At 49.7% G+C, this 26,121-nt stretch overlaps 1 protein-coding gene across 3 annotated transcripts in view; it reads right to left on the minus strand.

The window, feature by feature from the left end:
- Nucleotides 1-3,084: 3,084 nt before the first annotated feature.
- The window catches only part of PSMD1 (proteasome 26S subunit, non-ATPase 1), a 90,112-nt gene continuing 67,075 nt past the window's right edge, over nucleotides 3,085-26,121 (minus strand). Inside the window, exons 19-25 of one of the 3 annotated variants that reach the window (XR_014526366.1) lie at nucleotides 20,731-20,833; nucleotides 16,098-16,267; nucleotides 11,614-11,706; nucleotides 9,018-9,110; nucleotides 6,334-6,480; nucleotides 4,701-5,215; nucleotides 3,085-4,449 (exon numbers count right to left, since the gene is read on the minus strand). Coding sequence is in view for 1 of the 3 variants with exons in the window: in XM_083504006.1 (XP_083360132.1) it covers nucleotides 5,069-5,215; nucleotides 6,334-6,480; nucleotides 9,018-9,110; nucleotides 11,614-11,706; nucleotides 16,098-16,267; nucleotides 20,731-20,833 (753 nt within the window). In the remaining 2 variants the exon portion in view is untranslated. Of the gene's footprint in view, nucleotides 4,450-4,700; nucleotides 5,216-6,333; nucleotides 6,481-9,017; nucleotides 9,111-11,613; nucleotides 11,707-15,222; nucleotides 15,656-15,900; nucleotides 16,268-20,730; nucleotides 20,834-26,121 lie in introns of those variants that run through there. The other 2 variants (XM_083504006.1, XR_014526367.1) reach the window with 2 other exon arrangements.

A 26,121-nucleotide genomic window follows, 5' to 3' on the forward strand; every position in this document is an offset into this window, starting at 1 on the left:
TTTCAGGAAAGGCTTTACTCAGAAGAGCCTTCAAAATAAAAACTAGTATAATAATAATAATAATAATAATAATAATAATAATAATAATAATTTTTATTTATACCCCGCCCTCCCCAGCCAAGGCCGGGCTCAGAGCGGCTTACAAGCAATAATAAAAACAAGTTAAATGATTACAAAATTAAAAATACAACATTAAAATATTGAAACATTAAAATATTAAAATGTAGCCTCATCGCAGGAGGAGAAGGAAAAGAAAAAAGAAAGAGGGGGAGGGAATCAAATTGGCTCCAAGCCAAAGGCCAGGCGGAACAACTCTGTCTTACAGGCCCTGTGGAAAGAAATCAGATCCTGCAGGGCCCTGGTCTCATGAGGCAGAGCGTTCCACCAGGCTGGGGCCATCACTGAGAAGGCCCTGGCTCTGGTTGAAGCCAATCTAATTTCCTTAGGGCCCGGGACCTCTAGGGTGTTGCTATTTATGGACCTTGAGGCTCTCCGTGGGGCATACCAGGAGAGGCGGTCCCGTAGGTACGAAGGTCCTAGGCCGTGTAGGGCTTTAAAGGTCAAAACCAGCACCTTAAATCTGACCCTGTACTCCACCAGGAGCCAGTGCAGCTTGAAAAGCACTGGGTGAATATGCTTCCATGGCAGAGACCCCGTGAGGAGCCTCGCTGCAGCATTCTGCACCCGCTGGAGTTTCTGGGACAGCTTCAAGGGCAGCCCCGCGTAGAGTGAATTACAGTAGTCAAGCCTGGAGATGACCGTCGCATGGATCACTGTGGCCAGGTCGGGGCGGGAAAGGTAGTACGTATATGAAAGGTAATGTAGTATGCGATAACCAAACTTTGCACCCTGGTGCTGGATCAGGCACAATAATAGTGCAATTCTACATGTGTCTATGCAGAAATGAGGCCCATTGAGTTCAATGGGGATTACTCTTGAGTAGGTACAGGACTGCTCCTTTCATCTCGCCTTCAAGTCAGTGAGTTATCTCAGACTGGCAAGCTCTCCTGTTCAGTGTTAACGGTTGCCAGAGTGAACTGTGAGGCAGGACTGAGACGAGTTCAAATCTCACCTCGGCCACAAAACATTCAAGGCAACTAAAGCTTCCTGCAAACCTTGTGACGGGGCAAGGGAGATAATTTTGGTTTAGATTACATGGCAGTGAAGGATTACGAGAAAACCTCACTGAGAAGTTGAGATGCTCCAACAGGAACACTGAATATTAGTTTTCCAAGTAGAGCTCCTGCGCCTTGGAACAGCTGCACAACAGGCAAAAATCCAACAGGTGAAGCAATCTCTTGCCCCACTTCATGCAGGAAATGTGCTGGGTTTCTGTCTGTGTTTAAAGGCCCAGGGATCCCCCTGGATATTCTCAGTAATTTCCTCTCTCAGGGAGTGGCCTTCTTTACCTCCCTGCAGCATCGCTTGCAAAAGTTCACCACTGTCTCGCTGCTTCCCCAGAAAGCCACCTCTAATCAACACCTCTCATGTCCCAATGACACACACCCTCGGGAGAGGGGAAAGGGAGCAGGAAGGGGTTTCCCCCTTCAAATATTCATGCCATTTCCATTACACGTTGGAAGTAACGATAACGCACTGAAAACCTCGTCCCTTTATCTGGAATCTCCTGGAAAACAAGACACGGAAAAGAAAACCCAGCTCCATCTCTGCTGTCAACTTCAGACCATGACTCTATTTTTTAGGCATCTCTAGGGTTGCTGTTGCTGGGACAACGGGACATTCCAGGAGACAACCGCAGTCTGAAGGGAAAGATGTGAAGAACTCTCTACAAAGCAGAATGACCACATCTGGAGAGCAAACCTATTCCAAGAAGATAAGAGGGGGAAAGAATGCAGTTTATCCTTCCTCCACCACCCAGACACCCTCTACATGCGGGCGGCAGTTTTCACACAGGATTCTCTTAATGCTGCCAAGACATCACTGTTATTAAAATGGCAGTTGCACACAGCAGCTTTATAGCACTGCATGACCCAGTTGTGCCCTTCCTATGGCTTGGATTCTCCTTGTTTATTTTTTAATTAATTGCATTTATATGCCATCTTTTCCTTCAGGGAGCTCAAGGTGGTGGACAGGGTTCTTCTCCCCACTCTTCCTTTAATCCCCACAACCACCCTGTGAGGTAGGCTAGGATGAGAAGCAGTGACTGGTCTCCAGTGTCACCCAGCGAACTTCCTGGCTGAGTGGGGATTTGAACCACAGAGTACCAGGTCCCAGTGTGGTACTCTAACCATTACGACACACCGGCTCTTACTAGCTGGTCCAATATAAGGCCCTTTCCAATGCTAAAGGCCTCTGAGCAGCTGCCCAAGATGAAGATATTTCACCAAAGGGCTTCCTGGAGACACACATATACCTGTTAGAATTCCTGCTCCATGATTGCAGTCATGGGATTTTTGTCTATCACATTACGGTGTATGTTTTGACTCCACAGAGTGGGAAGTGACGGAGACAGGATGTTTGTGTTCCTGTGTTCCGTGAAGTGGGACTGTTGTCCTTTGTTCTTTTTCTCTTTGCTGTCTGATGCTGGAGAGAGAGGGAGCCATGTGGCAGTGCTCCGTGTGTGTTGATATGTAAATAAAGTAGATTAGCCAAAATGCTGAGTTGCTGAGGTCTGTCACACAAGGTGCGCAAACTCTGCGGATCCCTAAGTGTGCTGAATGATCGACCAGGAGGGAGGGAACATGTCAGTCGGGCATGTGTCTCTGCCAGGGTCCTACTCAAGTGTAGGCTGAACTCCTGACAATACCATGTGCTTGAGCATTTACCCCGAGACCTCAGGCTGCATGGGCTGCCTTTCCACAGCCCAGACCCAGAGGACATCGGGTATGAAAGTATGTTTGAGGGAGTGTGTCAGAACCCAGCAAAGGATGTTGCAGCAGCCAAAGTTACCCAGGGCAGGACGGAGAGTCTGTATCAACACATTGACAAAATGTATTCTTCAAGGCCAAATGTTTTCCCGGTGTAAAAAACACTATGGGGGTACAAAGGCAGGTGAGGCTGTGAAACTCATCTCACATCTTCCTGAAGTTGCAGGCGAGGAATAACGAAGAACAAAGCCACCGCTTGGGTTTTTTATTTTATTTATTTTGAAAACTGGTTTCTCGTGAAAGAGTACACTAAAGAGAGCATAGGTTTTTCCTTTTGTCACCCATAAAATGTGGACTGCCTGCTGCCGGTCAGCACAGAAGCGACAGAGCATGCACTGAGCTGCAGGCTGCAGCAAGAGCCGCCTCCGGGCCGTTTCCTCAATTTCAGACGTAATGCGCACCAAGCTTCCTTTAAGGGCCCTAGGAGGGGGAGAAAAATAAAGGACAGGGGAGACAAAAAAAGAAAAGAAAAGAAAAGAAAAAGGCAAGGAGTTAGTGGCAACCACAGCTCTACCACCACACGGTGCCTTCCTCCGATTCTGGGCCCAGCCTCGCTCAGCTGCAGAGGCGAAACGGTGGTGGTCTCAGCCACTCTTCACGGCTATTCTCTGAAATGTTTTACTGGGCAACCTATCCCAGCCGCCCCCCAAGCTGGCGCCCTAAATGTTTTTGGACTGCAGTCCAGAACACCTGGGAGGCGCCAGAGGTTGAGGAAGGCCCAAGGAGCCGGCCGGCCCAAGGAGCTTTCTGGAGCAAGCATCTTCTAAGCAACCCATTCCGGTTCTTCAGATTAGCTTGCAACGCATGCACATCATTTCAGCGGTTCAGGAAAAACAACACTTCCAGAACATGGCTTGCTTTTTAGGAGGGGAAGACGAACCGTCCGATTTCTTCAGCCACGAACTTGCCTGCCATGTCATCATTTGTGATTAAGGTGCTGTGACCAGCTGGAGATGTGGCAAACGGGCTTCTAACTCCCCTGCTCCAAAGACTGCAGCTGATTAACAGCCGGCTCTACAAGGTGAGGCTTGGGTTTTAGCAGGCCCAGTCAAAGCAGAAATCGAAGCTGACCCTCTGAGCCATCCAGCCTGGCAAGAGCCCTTAACACCAGTCCAGGAATCCAGAGCTGACGTCCAGGACCTGCCACGCTGCAGAAGAGGCACAGCCCTGGCCAAGGCACAAGGCTGCCTGTGGGAATGAAACGGCACAGGGAACGATGGAGCCGAATGGTACAGGCAGAGCCGAGAATTCTGCACTCTGCCCAGCCTGGTTCGGTTCTCAGCAGCTACTGAATTATTTGCCAGTTTTGTGTGCAGTTCTCTGCGCAGAAACCAGTTCAATCTACAGTCATACCTCGGGTTGCGAACGTGATCCATGTGGGAGGCTCGTTCGCAACCCGCAGCGATGCATCTGCACATGAAGCGATTCGGCGCTTCTGCGCAAAGCACAATTAATGCTTCTGTGCCGAAACCTGGAAGTAACCTGTCCCGGTACCTCCGGGGTCGGTGCAGTCCGTAACCCAAAAACCCACAACCCGCAGCATTCGCAACCCGAGGTATGACTGTACAGTGGTGCCTCTTGTTGCGAACGCGACCTGTTCCAGAGGCCCATTCGCAACCTGAAAAGAACGCAAACCGCATATGCGCATCTGCGCACACGTGGGTTGCGATTCATCGCTTCTGCACATGACGTCATTTTGCGCGTCTCCGCATGTGGCGAAACTCGAAAGTAACCCATTCCAGTACTTCCGGGTTGCCACGGGGCGCAACCTGAAAACGCTGAACCTGAAGCAAACGTAACATGAGGTATGACTGTACTGGATTTTAGAAAGCTAGTGAATGTCGCACTGCTCCTGTTGTTTTGAGAGCAGGTTCCGAGTGAATAAGAGCAAAGCCTGACTTTCCTCAACATGGGACTAACCGCGGTGCTTGTTGCCACATAATGTTGGGGCCGGCCCTGCCATTGGGCGACTCTGTCAACTGGCTTCTTGATGGCTATTGATCCTGAATGACAGTAATGGAGCTTCCACATCCAAAGGCAGCATACCTCTGAATATCAGAATATGGCAAGGCCCATCGTCCCCTGCACACGTGATTTCCTCAGGGGCACCTGGGAGGGGCGCTGTCCTGGGTTAGGTTCAGCCCAGGCAGGGACGTCTCCCTCTTACGTACCCCCATGTCTTAGTCATCAATGTATTCAAAAGGCTCCGGCGCCTCCGGTTCCTGCTCCTCTTCCTCAATCTTCGGCCCATGCGCAGCCACGGGCTCCACCAGCTCCTCTGTGTCCTCGCTGGTGTCTCTCAAGACAATGATGCCCCCAATGGAAAGCTGGAGAAAGAGGAGCACCAAGTGAGTTCAAGGTTCCCCGAGGCTGCTGGGTCAGGGGCCAGAGAGTCAGGGTCATGCGGAAGCTGCATCACAAGCCAGCCAATCCAGAGCAGGGGGAGGGGGCAAGAGCTGGCCCCACCCCCTTGTTTAATTGCAGCTGCAGCTAAATTGAGCCGCCTGACAATCACTGCCCCCATTCTGGCACCCTGCCCAGCAAAGGGACATCTGCATGACACAGGAGGGGACAAAGAAGCCCAGCCTCTCCAAGGTAATCCTGACTGGAAACGACCCTCTGGCCCTCACCTAGCAGAGAGAGGAGAATCTACCAGGAAGGTCTCTTGCACAAGCCATAATGCAATGAAGAGGAGACAGAGGTGGCCTAAGGCAGTGCTTCTCAAACATTAAAGCACCACACTTTCAGAATTTAATTTATTATTATTATTACCACCCTACCCATCTGGCTGGGTTTCCCCAGCCACTCTGGACGGCTTACAGCATATATAAAAAATTGTAAAACATCACACATTAAAAATTTCGATACAGGGCTGCCTGCAGATGTCTCCTAAAAGTCAGTTAGTTGTTTCATTTCCTTGGCAGCTTGTGCCACACCATTTTTAAATTTTTTTGCCTGGCACCTAAAAGTGTATAATGAAGGCATCAGGCACACCTCCCTGGGGAGCACATTCCACAAACGAGGAGCCACTGCAGAAAAGGCCCTGTTCTCGTGTTGCCACCCTCTGGACCTCTTGTGGAGGAGGCACATGAAGAAGGGCCTCTCATGATGACCGCAGGGTCTGGGGAGAGCAGGCATTGATAGCCCTCTCCTTCATGAACCTGACTATTCTTGTTTCAAAGCCTTCTAGTGAAGGGTCCTATAGTTAAATATGATTTAACCTGCTCAAAGCCAATGACATGGTGAGTGGGAGGAATCTGTCGCCTTCCCCCTCCCCCAGATGCTGCTGGACTACAAATCCCACCGTCCCCCTGCCCAGGAGCCATGCTGGGTGGGGCTAATGGGTTGTCAAGTCCAATAACACTCAGCAAGTGCCACAGCCCCCCCACCCCCTGCTTTATGGTGTGAAGAGGGTCGTCAGTGGAGAGATACGCGCTGGACTCACGGTCTTGAAAGGCTGGTATCGGCAGCTTTCTGGCATGGTGAGGACCTTGAGCTGGGCGGGCATCACCCGGGCCGGATTGTCAAGGAGCTGGAAGGACGGCTCAGGCTCTTTTTTCTTCTCCTTCTCATCCTTCTTCTCGGTTTCGTCCTGTTTGGGGACGGGAGGAAGGAGGCGTTAAAACACACACACAGCCAAATACATACGAGAGGACAGGACTTGGAGCCACAGCAGAACCTGCCCATCGTCCAGCCTTCGTACCAGCACAGACGTGCCCCACGTCAATGAATAATAAAGCAAGACGAAGCCAAAATCCAGGCACGCCAGGCAGCCTTAATGGGTTGGCTGCAAATTTTAAAAAGAAGCAGAACTTTATCCTGTCCCGTCCGAAGCTCAACGATGGGTGTTTTTCTGAGCCATAAAGCTGTCTCCAAAGATGGCAGCAGGGAGAAATCGGCCGGGATTGATAGCTCTCTGGAGGCTACTTCAGGCACACTTTGCTCCCCTCGTGGGCTGACGGAAGGAAGGCTTTCCTTCAGCCTTGTTAAAATGCCTCTGGGCCTGTGTCATGTTTTCCCCCCTTACAGGTACGGCCGCATGTTTGGACAACACAGGAAGAGGGCTTTCAGTTCCCAGGGAGTTGGGAAGAAAAGTTGCCCGGACAATAGAAGACACCCCAGAGCCAAAAGGACACAAAGATGAAGGCGGCCGGAGCGGAAGACAGAGGAGAGTGGCAAGAGCCAGACAGGCTTCAGCTTCAGTTTCTTGACTCGGCTATGAACTCAATGGGTGGTCTTGGGGAAACCACTGTCCCCCTCGCTCAGCAATGTGGGGGTACTAATGAAGAATGTCCTGTCCTTCAGATGGAAGGATAGCTGCACATGAAAGCTCCTTCAAGTGGTCTATCAGCCTCCCTGGATGTTCAGGACTACAACTGGAGGGTGATGGCCGCACTTGCGGGGAATGATGGGAGTTGTAGTCCAAAACAACTAGGGAGGGCTGCAGTACATAAATGCCCAAACCAACTTCTCCAGTGCCTGCTTCCATTTTTTAGTTCTCCCCGCTGCTCCTACTGCCTCCTTGACTGCTGGGCCTTCACCTCTGGACCCAGTTCAGGCCACCTCCACCCCCCAAAAGCAAAAGACAAACCAGGGTGGGAGGGAACACAGCCTGCTGCTCACCCACCCTGGGCAGAAGAACAGGGAGGGACAGCAAGGAGCAGTGGGGCCAGGGGTTTCTGCTGGCGTGTGGGTCAGTCTCTCAACACTGGCCCTGCACCAACCAGAAAGAGAAAGGGGGTGGGAGGAAGAAACATGGGAGCACCACCCCAAGGCAGCTTCTGAGCAAATGACTCGAGCAAGTGATCCAGGCCACAGGCTACAAAGGAAGGTGGAGACCCCAGGAGGCTCCTGGGGTGGTGGCAACTGCAAGATTCTTCTCTGATCCCAAACATTAAAGGTAAAGGTCAAGGGACCCCTGACCATTAGGTCCAGTCATGACCGACTCTGGGGTTGCGGCGCTCATCTCACTTTATTGGCCAAGGGAGCCGGCATACAGCTTCCGGGTCATGTGGCCAGCAGGACTAAGCCGCTTCTGGCGAACCAGAGCAGCGCACAGAAACGCCGTTTACCTTCCCGCCGGAGCGGTACCTATTTATCTACTTGCACTTTGACGAGCTTTCGAACTGCTAGGTTGGCAGGAGCAGGGACTGAGCGACGGGAGCTCACCGCCGACCTTCTGATCAGCAAGTCCTAGGCTCTGTGGTTTAACCCACAGTGCCACCCGCATCCCCTATCCCAAACATTAGGAGCAATAAAAAGGGAGCCTCCTCTGGCAACATCTCAGCCTCTTTGGGAGAAATGAGTGCCCCGGGACAATCCAACAATCCACTGAAAAATGGGAATATTTGATGTAGCTCAGCACGCAGTTTTGCATTTCCCCATGTCTGTTCTCCTCTCCTGAAGAACTCACTCCAAGTTAGCTTGGCCAGACTGGAAGCAAGGCTGCCCTCCTCAGAAGCAGCCTCCTCATCCACTTCCGAAACTGGTCGGCTTGGATAAGACTGCCTCTGTCCTGCTTGCTGCAATCACGTCTTTGCCCCTCTTCGGCCTGCCTCCCGTTCCTTTGGGGCTTTCTCTGGGGCCCAACTGAAGGCCAGAGAGTGAGATGAGCAAATAAGGGCCAGGCAGAGGGAGCAGGGTCCCTCCCTGCCCCACGGCCCATAGCCAGGCCTCTGTCTCCCTCTCCATGCTTGACCAGCTCCAGACACCACAGTCTCTGCAAGCCAGAGAGCTTCCTGAAGGTTCGGCAAAACATGGTGGTTTCTCCAAATAAACTTGTTCAATTCAGGTACCACCGTGAGGTAACTGCAAACGCCACTTAACTATGGGATGAAACCACATTGACTGAATTCATTCAGGGTTTGCTAGATTTAGGGTTTAGCTAAGATCTTACTAGTGCTTTGCAGCACAGGGATGTTAGACTAAGGTCATTGCTTCTCTCTCTTCCAACTGCAGTGTCAATTTAATGTTGCCTCCCTATTGGATCCTTACTGACGCCTTAGGAACCCACTGACAGAGGAGAGTTTGACCACCATGAAGTGGCTCCAGAGGCCATGCTTCCTAGATCAATGCCCCAGAACAGCATTCCTGGACGATGATTCGGAGGATGGGAGATTATAGACTCACCACTTCCATTTTCTCCTCTTCCTTCTTCTCTTTCTCCTTCTCTTTCTCCTTCTTCTTGGCCTTTGCCGTGATGGACAGCACAGCGGTAGAAACCTGAGCGTGAGGACAACAAAAGGCTTTCAGGAGAACAAGCCAATAATGGTGCTCTGAGGGTCAGGCGCAGATATGGCAGGGGGGCAGGAGGCCCCAACTGGAGTGGGGGGAGAGTGTGTGTGTGTGTGTGTGTGTAGAGAGGGGTGGAAGAAGGAGGGTCAGCTGTATGGCCCACGAAGCCCCCAAGATTAGAGGGCCCCAAAGTTGGAGGCCCAGCTCACTCTTGCTTCTCAAAAGGTTTGTTTTCAGAGGCTGAGCATGCAGGAGCTCTTAATCTCCTGAGGAGCCTTCCAATAATAATAATAATAATAATAATAATAATAATAATAATAATAATAATAATAATAAATTTTATTTATATCCCGCCCTCCCCAGCCGAAGCCGGGCTCAGGGCGGCTAACAACACTAAAATAGTGCAACATTATAAAAACATCAAAGAATTAATTAAAATCAAAATTGATGGCAACCATAAACTAAAGTATTGTAAAGATTGCCAAAGGAGGGAGTCAGGCTGCGCCCTGACCAAAGGCCTGGTGGAACAGCTCTGTCTTGCAGGCCCTGCGGAAAGATGTCAAGTCCTGGAGGGCCCTTGTCTCTTGTGACAGAGCGTTCCACCAGGTTGGAGCCGCAGCCAAAAAAGCCTTGGCTCTAGTTGAGGCCAGCCTACCCTCTCTGAGGCCTGGGACCTTCAAGATGTTTTTATTTGAAGACCGTAAGTTCCTCTGTGGGGCATACCAGGAGAGGCGGTCCCGTAGATACGAGGGTCCTAGGCCGTATAGGGCTTTGAAGGTTAAAACCAGCACCTTAAACCTGATCCTGTACTCCACCGGGAGCCAGTGCAGCTGGTATAGCACCGGATGAATGTGATCCCGCAGCGAAGACCCCGTAAGGAGTCTCGCTGCGGCATTCTGCACCCGCTGGAGTTTCTGGGTCAGTCTCAAGGGCAGCCCCACGTAGAGCGAGTTACAATAATCCAGTCTGGAGGTGACCGTCGCGTGGATCACAGTGGCTAGGTCAGGGCGAGAGAGGTAAGGAGCCAACTGCTTAGCTTGGCGGAGATGAAAAAATGCCGCCTTTGTTATAGCTGCAATCTGCGCCTCCATGGAGAGGGAGGTATCGAAGATTACACCCAAACTCTTAACGGACGGTGCTGGCACTAATTGCACCCCCGCAAGAGATGGGAGTTGCCCCCTCAATCCCATATCGTCCCGTCCCAGCCAGAGGACCTCTGTCTTCGAAGGATTTAACTTCAACCGGCTCCCACGTAACTATCCAGCCACAGCTTCCAAGCATCTGATCAGTGTGTCTGGGGCCGAGTCAGGATGGCCATCCATCAGCAGATAGAGTTGGGTGTCATCAGCATACTGATGGCAGCCCAGCCCAAAACTCCGGACAAGCTGGGCGAAGGGGCGCATAAAGATGTTAAAAAGCATCGGGGAGAGTATCGCACCCTGGGGCACTCCACACACCAAGGAGTGGCGGGATGACAGTTCCCCCCCAAGCGCCACCCTCTGTCCCCGACCAGAGAGAAATGAGCGCAGCCATTGAAGGACTGTGCCCTGGATCCCCACGTCGGCAAGGCGGTGGTCCAGGAGTTCGTGATCGACCATGTTGAAGGCTGCTGACAGGTCTAGAAGAATCAGCAGCCCCGACCCGCCTCGATCCAGCTGCCTGCGGAGATCATCTGTTAGGGCGACCAGAGCCGTCTCGGTCCCATGACCAGCGCGGAAGCCAGACTGGAATGGATCCAGAGCCGATGTTTCATCCAGAAACCTACCAAGCTGTTCAGCAACCGCTCTCTCAATCACCTTACCCAGGAATGGAAGATTCGAAACTGGGCGGTAATTGGATAGATCTAAGGGATCTTATGATGTTTTCTTTAAGAGCGGACGCACCACTGCCTCCTTCAGTTCCCCTGGGAATGTCCCGGTGCCAAGGGACAGATTGATGATATCCCCCAGGATAGAGTCCCTGGAGCAGGGAGAGCCTCCCAGTTGGCCTCATACCCTTTCTGAGCACGCAGAGGCAGCATCCTTTGAGGGCTGCTTTTGGGGTTAATTCACACATTACATTTTGACAGATCCGTGTACACTCATTAATACTAATAGTGTACATCTGAAAATGCTGGGCCTTTAGTGGAAGCTAGCGCAAGAGGGCTTTCCCCAAGAACACTGGGGGAGGAGAGGGAAGGCCATCCTACTATAATCCACCTATAATCTATGACCAATAAAAACATATGTTTGAAATGAGGGAGGGAAGCACCAGGGATTCAGGACTGCCCCCTGCTCCCCGCCAGGCCCACCGTTTCAGGGCAAACTTAAGGTTTTCTACCACACATTGTGTGAAATAGCGCAGAGGGGCAATTTCGACTTTGATCTCAGGGGCAGAGAAGCCTCGAGACACATGAAGGGGTCCCAATGTAGCAGCAGCAGGGGCAACTGTTTGTTCTGTCTGCGCAAAAAGCCAAGCAACCCACATGGACACAGGAGGGCCGTTCACCCACCTTTTCTTTCTCCTTCTCTTTCGGCACCTCCAGCGGGGCTGGGTAGGCAAACGTGGAGGGCTTGACGTTGGATCTGTACTGCACTTTTGGCATCTGCAGAAGGAAGAGAGAGAGAGAGCGTTTGGAGGGCAAAGTTGGACAGGCATGGCGGAAGGCCGGAGAGCAAAGCGTAGCCTCGTGCGGTGCCCTCGTTGGGAGACGCACACAAGCCAGGTGAAGCACAAATGCTGCCTCTGCCACTCGCCGGAAGCTTCTGAGCCATCAGGGGACTGAAACATCATTATTCTATTACGAGGCAATTTAGTCCCGGTGAGGCAGTTGTGCCCTCGCTGGCTCCCACACGGTACAGAGCACTGTTTGTGCTCTTGCTTTCTCTCCCGGCTTTTCACATTTCGGCCATGACTGGAAAAGGGATGTTGAAGGCAGGGCCGGGCAAACAGAAAGTGTGGGGGAAGTAATAGTGCCACTGTATTCTGCTCTGGTCAGACCTCACCTGGAGTACTGTGTCCGGTTCTAGGCACCACAATTCAAGAAGGACACTGACAAACTGGAACGTGTCCAGAGGAGGGCAACCAAAATGGTCAAAGGCCTGGAAACGATGCCTTATGAGGAACGGCTAAGGGAGCTGGGCATGTTTAGCCTGGAGATGAGGAGGTTAAGGGGTGATATGATAGCCATGTTCAAATATATAAAAGGATGTCACATAGAGGAGGGAGAAAGGTTGTTTTCTGCTGCTCCAGAGAAGCGGACACGGAGCAATGGATCCAAACTACAAGAAAGAAGATTCCACCTAAACATTAGGAAGAACTTCCTGACAGTAAGAGCTGTTTGACAGTGGAATTTGCTGCCAAGGAGTGTGGTGGAGTCTCCTTCTTTGGAGGTCTTTAAGCAGAGGCTGGACAACCATATGTCAGGAGTGCTCTGATGGTGTTTCCTGCTTGGCAGGGGGTTGGACTCGATGGCCCTTGTGCTCTCTTCCAACTCTATGATTCTATGATTCTATGGTTTGGTGGCAGGTTCAGAACTCATCATCTTGAGAATCTCACATTCACACATGCCCCAAGTTTCTAGCCCTTATGAGGCTAGAGGAAAGACGGAAGGAGCATCTTGCAAAGGCTGCAGTGAAATAAAAAGGTCAGGGAGGATGGGGGGAGTGAAAAGACACACTCTTTATTCGACATAAGTCTTCTGAGGGATTTCACATGCAATTTCCTTCCCTGCTGTGACGCCTGTCCAAATCCTACAAACTTCATTGTGTGGATCCTGAATTAGGATCAAGCACAAGTACCTAAAGTAACACCGGCTTTGGTAAGTGTGGCCACTGGCTGCTGACTTTCATGGCCAAATTATAACCGAGAGCAGATGAGCCTGTTTGTGGACTGTACCACATGGGGCCTTTGTGATTGGGTCCCCTCCGCCCTCAAAGGGTCTTAACGCAACCATCTCTCACATAAGCTAGTCCCCTATGCGCAGGGACATTTTTTTTTTACATATCATGGAGAGTTCAATCTTGTACTTCACAGACTGAGACGAAACTGCAGAAATCGTTCAGCTCAAGGTGATCTTGCCGGATTTGCAGGGAAAAAGGGTAGCCTGAAGTATGCGAAATTCAGGCAGAGAGGTGGCATGTGCCCAGCCTGCAAAACACATTGCTGAATTCGGCTTGCTGTCGTTGCAGAATCCGAGTTACTTCTGAGACGGCATTTCCCTCAGGTTTGATTTCCCCAGGACACAACTGCTCTGAATCATGGCCATGGACACAGATGCAGTTGTGCAGACCCAAGAACAAGCAGCTTTGGGCAGCAAGCAGAGAGAAGTCGAGAAGAGGCTTCTCGTCTCACTGGGTATTTTCACATGGCAATTCTCTCTGCACCTCCCTCTTCGGGAAAGCTTGGAAAGCGCATACCCCACAGCCTGGCCTGCCTGGGAATGTCTACAGTCCTTCACACCACAGATTCAATGGACTTAGTTGGGGGAGAGGGCCTTAGGTCCATGGCAGAGCACCTGACTTGCTTGCAGGAGGTCATCAATTCAATCCCTGGGATTACTAGTTAAAAATTCTGGGAAACCTTCCATCAAGCGCCTTGAAGGGATGCTGGCAGTCAAAGTAGGCGATATTGGGTTTCACTCCCCAGCATCTCCTGATACAGGAAGCAAGGCTTGGGAATGGTCTCTCTTCCAGAGACTGCAGAAAGCCGCTGCCAGTCAGAGTAGACAATACTGGACTAGAAGGACCAATAGTCTAACTCAGTAAAAAACAGCTCCATACATTCACATGATAAAGTAATGCAATTGCTTTTCTGAGTCCTTCACCACCCTGGTGCCCTCCAGGGGTTTGGGACTAGAGCTCTTATTAGCACCACCCTGCGCGGCTGAGTTTAAAACATCTGGAAGGCAAGAAGCTGGAGAAGGATGAAGAAAAGCAACCTGAAATCCGTACTGTAAATATAATGTGTTCTCCTCCCACTGGCAGAAGCCCCCAGGTTCCGACCAGGCACTTCTTGCACATTCTGAAACTTCTACTTGCAGCCTAGAAATGTCTTTTAAAAAATTATTCTCAGGATGCTGAAGGTGAGGGAGCTGCAAGTACAAGGACTGCCCAGAGCCCTGGTTCTGCCTGTTAAAAGGATAAAAGCAAAGACTGCATTTTGAGGATGGCGTTAAGAGGGCTGTGCAAATCGGCCGCGGCAGCAGAGTCCGAAATAAAATCATCTCTACTTTCCAAGTTGGCAAGTCGTTTTTCCTAAGCCACCCCTGAGATAAAAGTCTCCAGCAGTGTTCAGGAAGTGGCAGAGGAGGAATGAGGCGGCTTCAGTTTGCTCTGCATTTTCCCTGCCCCCCCTTAACCAGAGGGACGCCAACTTCAAAACCTGCCCTCCACCCTGAATCTTAAGCTACCTACCACGACCCTGGCGATTTACAATCACTTTCCTTAACGTTGCCAGGAAACAGCTTCCTTCTTCTCCTGGCTGATGCAGATTCTCATCATGCTTTCCATAGCTGGGGGCACAATATGCTCTCAGAGGGGGAAGCTTGAAAGATTAACCTTTGAGAGCGCCGATGTGATGCTGTGCTCACTGCTGGCTCCCCTTTTCGCCCACAGGAATCAAACGGCGCCCGAACTTAACGAAAGGGAATATAATTGCATCCCACAAATCTATTTGAAAGGGTGATGCTGAAGAGGAGAGAGATCAGCAGTTCCGGCAGAAGGAGAAGCCGGAAACTGGGAATCTGAAGGCGGTTCCCCTGAAACTGTTAGAGGACCAAACCATCGCCTTGGTTTTGGGGACAGACTTGCGATGAGGTCAGACCACTGATCCACCTGGCCTAGGATAGGCTTCTCCAGGTAGCTGCTGCTCCCTAAAGTCCCAAGAGGGCATTTTCCCAGCCCTGCCACCCAGGGTCCCTTTCACAGGAGGCGCTGGGGACTGAACCAGGTTACCTTCTGCAGGCAAAACACCAGCTTGTCCGTTATAAGGGAGCTGCTATGCAAGGAGTAGGATTATTGGTCCTTCCAGGCTGGTGTTTCCTGCTCTGACTAGCAGTTCCTCTCCAGGGTCTCAGGCAAGAGGGGAAAAGGCTTTTCAAATCACCCATTAATTAATTCCCTTTTTAAAGGAGATGATAAAATATTAGATCCAAGACCTTTGGCTCTACAGGCCGGCATGTGTATTACGGTGCTCAGCTTGGAAATCATAATGCTCAACAGCTGAAAGCAGAAACCCCAGGGGCAAGACAAAGCCAAACCTATTTACACAGCCAACAACAACAACAATTTGTTATTTATACCCCGCCCATCTGGCAGGGTTTCCCCAGCCACCCTGGGCAGCTCCCAACAGAATATTAAAAACATGACAAAACACCAAACATTAAAAACTTCCCTAAACAGGGAATGTCTTCTAAAAGTCAGATATTTGTTTATTTCCTTTCCACAGGGCTGGTGCCACCACTGAGAAGGCCCTCCGCCTGGTTCCCTATAACCTCACTTCTTGTAGTGAGGGAACCACCAGAAGGCCCTCGGAGCTGGACCTCAGTGTCTGGGCTGAACAATAGGGGTGGAAATAAAAAAATTCCTTCCAGTAGCACCTTAAAGACCAACTAAGTTAGTTCTTGGTATGAGCTTTCGTGTGCATGCACACTTCTTCAGATACACACTTCTTCAGTGTGTATCTGAAGAAGTGTGCATGCACACGAAAGCTCATACCAAGAACTAACTTATAGTTGGTCTTTAAGGTGCTACTGGAAGGAATTTTTTTTATTTTGACTATGGCAGACCAACACGGCTACCTATCTGTAATAGGGGTGGAGACGCTCCTTCAGGAATACCGGGCAGAGGCCATTTAGGGCCTTATAGGTCAGCACCAAACTCTTCTATAACTCTTCTTCACTGGGTTCGGCAGGTAAGAGGCAACTCTGGAGCACGCAGAATGCCACCAGGCTATTCTGACCGACGCAACGCCATTTCGGCCCCCAGAAGGACGTACCTTGAGGTCCTTGTTAAGGCCGATGACGCAGGTCGGAGTGAAGGCCAGCGACAGGAAGTGAGAGAGAGGAAACCAGAACCAGAACTGGGTGAAGACCAGAACGCCGACCACCGAAGGCATGTGTGTGTGTCCAGTCCTCGACTGCAGAGAAATAGTCACGTTGTGGCCGCCTGGGGAGTTAGGACAAAAGAGACACGGGAGGTGAGGGTTGCTTGGATTTACAAAGGGCCCAGAAGAGCCACTGCAGTTCCACAAGGTTCAGGCGGATCTCTTCATCAATAAGTGACTTGCGATTAAATGGTATACCAAACATTGAAATAAAACAATGGGTAAAAGGAAATCAAACTGGGAGGAACAAGACACTAGAAAGAGTTCACCCTCCTCACTCCCACCCGTGTCAAGTCAACTGGGTATAAACCAGGCTTTCCCAATCTGGTGCCCAGCAGATGTTTTGGGCTACAATTCCGTGTCCCTGCAAGGTTGCTGAAGGCTGACGCAGGGCTAACAAGCCAACCGCTTTTTGTTCACCTACTTAGAACAATTCTTGCAAATCCTCATTCAGAGTGAGCGGTAGCCATCATTTGCCTGTTGTGGCTGGTCATTCTTAGAAACACTGGGATAACTCAGGGGGCAGAGCATGGGGCTGTTAAACTCAAGGTCGTGGGTTCGAGCCCCTCAAAGGATTCCTGCATTGCAGGGGGTTGGACTAGATGACCCCCGTGGTCCCTTCCAACTCTACAATTCTATGATCCCTCTCTAGGAACCGACCACAGTGAGCACTTGGAAAGCGGCTAAGAATGCAAAAGAAGCTCTGCAGGATCAAAGAATCCGTTGCTCTAGCTTAGTGACGGGCTTTGCAAGCAGTGGTCAGCCAGATGTTTCTCGGAACTTAAGAATAACATGTCTCCTTTATTATTTCCCCTCCAACACCAGGAATTCTGAGGTAACTTGCTTGGAATACAGAGATTTGACTCAGCTGTCATGAAGGTATGTGGCAGAATGTCTGATATACTAGTCAGAGGTATAATCCAGATATGTAGGCTTTGCTGATTTCATCTTTGTATTGTTGCTAATTAATTTATAAACTGTACACCACTTAAGAGACTTTTTCTAAGAGGTTTATATTTTTTTTCTAAATGAAAATAATAAATACAAATAAATGAGTATCTCTCTGCTCCATTCTCTCTCCTTCTCCCTTATTTCCACTTGCCTGGAAGCAAAATTACTTCTCCATCCTTTCCCCCCCATCCAGAAACCTCCGATCTTCCTGTGCCTAATAACTAAACTAGGAAGAAGGGGAAAGTCTGCAAGAGATTACATTCCCCCTCTCGACCAGAAGCAGCTTCAGATTCTACTTCCTTCTTCCTACGGGTTATAAATCTCAGCAGCAGAATTAATCCTGCCAGATAACCAAACCCCTTAATTTCATCCTTGCAAAGCAGAGATCAGAGAGCTCATCAGGTTGATGCAAGGCAGAAGCTCCCAGCCAAAGCCAAAGAGAAAGGTTAGGCCCACAGAGGGAGTGGGAAGGTGTTAATCGGATTTTCAGGGCTTCCAACCAGTTAGGCAGATGGGAGCTGAAGAAGGCCACCGGCATATTTATTGCTGCTGATGAGGCAGAGGGCAGTGGGACTAATCTATTTAAGATGCAATCAAACTTCAAGCCCTTTTACATTGGGGGGGGGGGAGAGACTATGGAGGTCCTCCCAAGCCATCAGACCTGTAGCAGACCTGCCTGGGAGTGCAGTTGCAAGGCTGGTAATGGTCCAGATTTGGCCAGAAAGTAAACACCACAACCAGAGCGACCGGAAAGTTCTGAATTTGTAAGGTGTATTCTGAAAAGGGTGCAGTATAGTTGAGTTCTGCAGGATCACTCTGGATTGCTTAAGTTGGGAAGGGGCTCCCTGCTAATGAGTAGTGAGATCTCTCTTCCTCTCTCTCTCTCTCTCTCTCTCTCTCACACACACACACACACACACACACACACACACACAGAGTTGCTTCAGGCTGTGTCCACGGGCCAAGCACACCCTGCTGAAACCCATCATGACTTCGGTTTAAACAACTTTGGAATTTTATTTTTCAACATTTAGCCTCTTGACTTCGCCTGCCTAAAATCTTGTCGTTTCTGGAGAAGGTGACCTCAGCCCTCAAGCATTGCATTCACACTCTCACGGTTTCTGTTCTCTTTGCATGACACCCAAACGTTCTCTTGGCTCCCTGTCCTCAGGGCCTGTCTGGGAGCAGGAAAGCTATGCAATCTTGCTCTGCTGCTCATCTCAGAAGCATCACCAGGGGTTGAAGGGACAAGGGTTGACACAGGGCTTAGAAGCAATTCAGAAAACAGGATTGCTAGGAATTCTTCCAACTCAAGATCAATTTGTGCCGAGCTGGTAAAGAGTGATTTTTCTGTAGCCACATTCTGCCACTTTCAAAGCCAATTTTTCAGCATATTATTAAACTTGTGAAGAATGTGGGGTTGAACTACTTGTTCACATAACTCGTACAGCACTCTGCTCAGAAGCAGGAAACTGGTTTATTTGCTGTCTTTCCTTTGCTCTGCACATTCATTCTCAACTCTGGACAATTTTGAAAATGAAACAAAACTGCCACCCTGCATTTTCCTCCCCATGACTGGTTCACACACTGGTAGCATCCCAACTTATCCTTTCTGGCTTGCCCACCTTTCTCACCTTTAACCAAGGCTTAGCTGCCAAAATCGTGCTGGCTGGGACTGATGGGAATTGCAGTTCAAAACATTTGGAGGGCAGAAGCTTGGAGAAGGCTGAGTTACAGCCAGAGAGATTTATAGATGCCTTTCTCCCAGAAAGATCTGGAGTTCTGGAGATCAAGTCACATGGAACTCTGTGGCCTGGGAATGCTCTACGGCAGCTGAGAAATAAGGTCCCCAACCCCCGAGATGTCATCACTCCATCCCTCAAACAGAGAACCACGTCTTCCCATCAGCAGGCAGCTGTAAATCTTCTGTGACAATGTAGGGACAACCTGAGATATGCATTTCTGAGAAGAAAGGTCAGCCCTGTTTGTCCAGACAACCAACAACCCGAGGCAGGTCCAATTTCAGGACGTGTCAGCCAAGTGATTCACGCAAGCAATAAAATCCAAAAGACAGAATCTCATTTGGCTCTTCGTGTTGCTGATGTGCTATTGGTGCTTTAACAACTCGGGGGACTAATGAGTTGCTTACGAATGCGATGAAGACATCCAAAGCAGGGTGGACAGCGACTGCAGACTGGGTGCAGGAGCTTAATGCAAGATAGAAACCGAGGAGCCTTAAGGACTGCTGCTGCCCCTTGCAGATGCATTTGACCGCTCAAAGCTGCCATGAATTCTGTGGGGAGGCCTCAGGCAAGCCAGCATCTCTCAGCTTCTGCAAAATGAGGGTGAACATCGTCTGGGGTGGCCACCAACCAGGGCAGCTTTAAAAGGAGCTTGGACCAATCCATGCAAGGTATGGCCATCCACAGCTACCAGCCACAAAGACTATGCCCTGGTCCCCCAGTCGGAAGCAGCATGGCTCTGAGCACCAGTTGCTGGGGAGTGCGCTGTTGCACTCAGGTCCTGCCTGTGGGCTTCCCAGAGGGATGTAGTTCAGGGGTCTGCAACCTTTAAGACAAAAAGAGCCACTTGGACCCGTTTCCGAAGAAAAAACAACAACTGGGAGCCGCAAAACCATTGCGACATTTAAAACAAATATATCTCCGGAGCCACGATCTGACAGCGGGCAGGAAAGTGACGTCAGGACGGTGCGTGACTAACGCACGCACTGCCCCCATGTGATGTCACAGCCAGTACAGCGCCCGCCACAGTGAGGAGTGTCGGGGCGCACAATGCGCCTCCTCCCCTCGCTAGTATCCGCCCCGGAGCCGCAGGAAAGATGTAAAAGAGCCACATGCGGCTCCGGAGCCGCGGGTTGCAGACCCCTGATCTAGTTGGTCACTGTGAGAACAGGAAGCTGCAATAGAGGCTCCTTTGGTGTGATCCAGAAGGATATTATCTTGCTTTTCAACAGTGCCCCCCTTTGGGTCTGATCCAGCTACAGGACTCAGCCTCTACCTTGCAGGGCTGTTGTAACGATTACTGAGATAATACACATGAAGCACAATCCACGCTTCGCAAATTCTAAATATTAGGTATTAACAAATCTGCCAGCTTTTAGTCTCCACGCCAGGAGCATCCCTATGCACATCAAAGGTCAGGATCCTTAAAAGAAACAAAAAGCTGTCCTGTGAAACCTGGAAATGACACACGTCCATAATGCTCACAGATGCTTCAAGACAGAGTCTTGACTATCCAAGGACACAATGCCTCACTTTGCTTTGCTACGGAACACAAGATGGGCAATCTGTAAAGCCCTGTGCATACTGATAGGACTATACAAATAGACCCATTACCATAATTTCATAATCATTCAAAGTACTTAAAGGAAAACAAGGACGGCGGCAAGGTACACATTCTGTGGGGGAAGTGGAGAGATCAGCGTGGCTAGGGAAAACCTTACACTGGGCTTCGTGCAAGTCTGCATGTTCCAACCGATTTGTTCAGCAAATTGAACAATAAAATGAAAAGGAATTGACTGAACCCAACACCTCCTTGCAGCAGCAGAAATCACCTGCGTCCAATATGCCCTGAGCCAGGATTGCTCCAAACTTGGCCATCACATCGTCGTGTTTATCGTTGATGACTTTGGAATAGAGCTGCCTGAACTGGCTGACCTGCAAGAGAGAAGAGAAGGGCAAGGTTTGAAACACAACTGTAAAACAAAACTGCAGAAGGGAAACCCATCAAGGTGCAGGGAATTCCAAACACAATTCTGTGATCCTTTAGACAAATTGGTTTATTCATTCACCGTTCCATTTATATCCCACCTTTCCTCCAATGAGCTCAAAGTGGCATACATACTTTTCCCTCACTCCATTTCATCCTCACAACAAGCCTGCGAGGGAGGTGAGGCTCAGAGAGGCAGTGACTGGCACCCAGTGGGCTTTCTTGGCTGAGTGGGGATCTGAACCCTGGTGTCCCAGGTCCTCATCTAGGTCTGACACTCCAAGAAGAGGAGTTTGGATTTGATATCCCACTTTATCACTAGCCCAAGGCGTCTCAAAGCGGCTCACATTCTCCTTTCCCTTCCTCCCCCACAACAAACATTCTGTGAGGTGAGTGGGGCTGAGAGACTTCAGAGAAGTGTGACTGGCCCAAGGTCACCCAGCAGCTGCACGTGGAGGAGCGGAGACGCGAACCCGGTTCCCCAGATTACGTGACTACTGCTCTTAACCACTACACCACACTGGTTCTCCAAGCACTAGATCACACTTATCTAGGAAGACTATGTTCAAAAGACACCTGCCATTCTCCTTGCCCTTTAGTAGCAAACTGAATCCTGGGTTTAACCACCTGACCAAGTGCTAATCTGAACCGGATGGCATGAATCAGTAGCAACAACAACAACAACAATAATAATGGCGTAATATCTTCCTAGGCTGCAGGGGCTGTCATTCCTCTCTTGCCTTCCATAAGAAGGAAAATCCTAGCGCTGGAGTCAACAAAGCCAGCCTGTACATTTCTGGACAAGGGCAGAAAGAATGTTCCAAAGGCAGGATGCAATTCCTCCCCGTTACTCAATTTTCTCTAATAAATCAAACCAAATTATGGAAGCCGCTAATATGATTCCTTCCTAAGCCAATTCCTCCGCATGCTTAGAATTGCTTTAGAGTAATGAATGGAGCGGCGTTTCCGTAAAAGCCCACGACGAAAGAAAACAAGGAAACTGCTTTACGTGCATTCGGCATTTATTTCCCTGGATGGGTTTGAAGTCTCTTAACAAATTCCGGTTGGTGGGGGGCGAACTGACTAAAAGACTAACGAGGACTTTAAGTGCTCCCCTCTCCTCCCCCCATGGGCATTTACACAGGGCTTAGCTCCACAAGCTTCCCCGTCTCAGAGAACAAGGGCAGGGACAAGAAGGAATTCACCCCAGAGTTTTCTGCAAAGAGGATACCTTCCTGGGCCTGTGTCACTCTGATTACCGTATTTTTCGCTCTATAAGACGCACCAGACCACAAGACGCACCTAGTTTTTGGAGGAGGAAAACAAGAAAAAAAAATAATTCTGAATCTCAGAAGCCAGAACAGCAAGCGGGATCGCTGCGCAGCGAAAGCAGCAATCCCTCTTGCTGTTCTGGCTTCTGGGATAGCTGCGCAGCCTGCATTCCTTCCATAAGAGGCACACACATTTCCCCTTACTTTTTAGGAGGGAAAAAGTGAGTCTTATAGAGCAAAAAATATGGTAATTGGGCTTTTGTGCCCTCTTAGTTATTCTGAGCTGCTGAGAGTGCCCCTGTTTTCTATTGCTTTGTGTTACTTTATAGTGCTTTCCAGATCTCCTTTAGGAAGGAGTCGGATGTAGTCTGAAATAAATCAAGTACAAAAGAAACAGGGCACCTGTATCATGTCCTGGAGGCAGGGAGGTGGAGTGGCTTGACGCAGAAGCACAGGCTAGCCATCTGCACTCCTGGCACTTCTCTGGGGCTCAACTGCTCCCTCCCACTGTAACTTTGCCTATATAAATTGCCCATCAAGGTCCCATGACAAACATTGGTGTCTGATAGGCAGGTATTTAACAACTATAGGCCTGAGGGTCCCACCCTTGGAGAAGCCAACGCCATTTTTAGAAGGCATCTGCAACACTGACTGTCACTGGCAACAGCAGTGGTGCAGCAATAAAACTGATAGCACATTTGCCAAGCTAAGCAGGGTCCAGTATGGTTTCAAATTGGATGGGGGACGGCGTGTTGAGATTCCTGCATTGCAGGGGACTAGATGGCCCAAGGGGTCCCTTTCCAACTGTACAGTTCTATGATTCTATATGAATCACAAGTAAATTTATCTAAAGTTATCTCTCCCCATTCTTAAAGAAATCAGCCCTGAGTGCTCACTGGAAGGACAGATCCTGAAGATGAGGCTCCAATACTTTGGCCACCTCATGAGAAGAGAAGACTCCCTGGAAAAGACCCTGAAGTTGGGAAAGATGGAGGGCACAAGGAGAAGGGGATGACAGAGGACGAGATGGCTGGACAGAGTTCTCAAAGCTACCAGCATGAGTTTGACCAAACTGCAGGAGGCAGGGGAAGACAGGAGTGCCTGGCGTGCTCTGGTCCAGGGGGTCACGAAGAGTCGGACACGACTAAACGACTAAACAACAACAACATCTCTCCCACCACCACATCTTCTTCTTCTTCTTCTATCACTCGCAGCCGAGTAAGATTGTCTTCCATAAACACGGTTTTAACAATGAGTCCGTAAGTGACTGTGGACGCCAATTGTGGATCCACATGTCCTTCCACAGTGTGGACATTGGTTTCCGGGTGAGAGTTCATCACAGTGTGGATTTGCCAAGCGTGCCTTCCTCTTAGCACGTTTCTCCCACCATATACCACACACACATGACAACTTTTTTTGTGGTTTAAAATTTACACAGTTCCAATTCCTCCTGGGATAGCTCAGTCAGCAGAGCACAAGACTCTTGATCTCAGAGGTGTGGGTTCGAGCTCCATATTGAGCAAAAGATTCCTTCGTTGAGGGGTTGGACTAGATGACCGGTGTGGTCCCTTCCAACTCCATGATTCTTTTTTCCATTCCTTCCCGGCGGCTCAGAATGGGCAAACGGTTCATTTTTAAAAAGACACACATAGTAAGACCACCACACCAGTGAAATTAAAGTTACCCTCCTGCACACATGCCAGCTTAATCCAGATGTTGAATGCCAGCCCAACAAGGGAAAGTTTTACAGCTCTTCCCAACAACTGATGTTCTCAGGGTGCCAAATTCTTCCCCTGGTACAAGATTCTGCTTATGAGGGAGGGAACACATAAAAGCCTAAAATATTCCAGCAGAGCAGGGGATGTTGTGCTTGAGCTTCTTTCAACACTTTGTGCTGGGGGGGGTGGGGGGTCAGCGGAGAGAGACAGAAACCAAAAGGCATTGCAGCACGTGGAAGACAGATTAAAACCAGGTTGCTTTTTGCCCAGGGTGCTGCCTCTTCATTCCTGTGGCTTCCAGAACATGTGGGCTCATGTTGTTTATAAGACCTTGACAGTTGCTATAAACTCTGAAAATTAAAAAAAAAGATAGAGAAAAAAGTTGCTAGCCACATGGGCCATGATCTAGAATCCACACCGTAATCAAATCTTCAGAGAAACAGATCACGGCCGGAGCTGGGAGACATTCCGCAGATCTACTAATGTTCACACTGGCGTCTGTAGTCTGACAGCAAAGGCTCTGCATACGATGGGAGGGCTGGCTGGACCCCTGCGACACGGCACTTGGGTATGGAAGCTATTCAGCGCCACCAGCGATGCTCTAGGATGCAGTCCAGGGACTGGCAAGCCACATCCGACTGGGAGGTGATTGATGACAATGCCAGAGTCGGTTCTGAGAGCTTAAGCATGCCGGTCATCTGAACACAGAAGAATCACGCACCACAGAGGAACCCATATCTCCCACCCCCTTTTTGTTGCCCAAGTCCCTGATCTAAAGGGCCTACCAGAACAGCCACTCACACAGAGATGCAGCAGGCAACCCCCTCTCAGGTGTTAGGCAGTTCTGCTTGCTTTCCTGCACCCAATCACATTCACTGCGCACGTGTGTCAGATTTCTACCTCTGTACCTGCAAGGGGAGACTGACTGAAAAGGGGAATGGCTAGAGCTGTGATGAATCATACATATACCCAGCAAGCAGCCTGTTTGGAGGCCTTGGGATTCATCATCGCAGCGTTTATTCAATTTCTTGCTGCATGCAAACATCACCGTGGCACACAATTGGGGAATTACTGACCTGAGTAAACTAGAGGCACGACTCATTTTTAACAATGAGGGCCCTACTAAATGTTCCACAGGATTACATTGATTTGTGCTTTTGCATTTCTGGGTGTATGTGCATTTTAAGTGAGAAATTCATAGAGTATGATGTGGGCCTGATGCTGTCTAGATGTCCCTGGACTACAAATTCCATCATCCCTGACCAATGGCCACACTGGCTCGGGCTGATGGGAAGTGGAGTCTAACCATTATCCTGAGGCCCCCAGGTTCCCCACCACTATCCTAACCCTCTCCACAGAAAGAGGCTTTTCCTACATTAAAAATGGCCTGCCTGATTTCGGCCTGGAAATCAAACCAAAAAAGAGGGAGAGAGGGGAATTTTTGCAAACTACCTTCGGCTGCTATACATGTTGCAAGTTCTACAAAGAACAAAAGCCAAAAAGGTGTGTGGCGGAAACTCAAAGATGGTACTTTGGTGGCCTGTTGACATGTAAAGCAGCCAGAGACTGCAAAAGAACCTTTGCTGTTGTCTCTGCATTCTTTGGCATATTTCAGACCCAGCCTATTGATAGAATTGCTCCAGCAAACAGTTGTGCAGCCCCTGAAGGAAACTCCACATTAAACCCACAAATTCCAGGGGCGCACAGAAAACCCACAGAATACTGGACGCAGAATGTACCTTCCCAAAAAACTCAGGCTTCACATTTAACACTCCCCCCCATCAGCATGTTTCAAGTCCTCATGGGACAGCACAAGATGTGCTTGGAAACTTATGGGGCAATGTCTGCTAAGACTCCGCAGAAGCCAGAGGTGGCTTGGGCAAAACTCCTCCCCCTTCCCCTTTGACTAATAAAGCAAGACATATGCAAAATAGTAAAAACTGGAGAATAAATTCTGCCAAGTGAAATGATTTATACCTGTTGCAGAACCCAGTGTCTCCTGGTGCTGAATTTCAAGTGCAGAATTTCAACTCCCTGCCACGCCAAGGGCATAATGCACACAGCCGTGTTCATAAAGCCTACATTTGCTAGCTTGTGAATCCTACAGTATAACCCTGGATGGGGTGGGTGCCCAAAGAGAAAAATCTAATTGATTTAGTATCCCCTCTTCCTCTAATTAACAACAGGGATTGCAGCCCACCGGGATGGTGGCTTGCAGACTGAAGTTCTCAGCCCCCCCGAAATGAA

This window comes from Podarcis liolepis (genome assembly GCF_965112155.1).
Source record: "Podarcis liolepis genome assembly, chromosome: 5".
Lineage (NCBI taxonomy): Eukaryota > Metazoa > Chordata > Lepidosauria > Squamata > Lacertidae > Podarcis > Podarcis liolepis.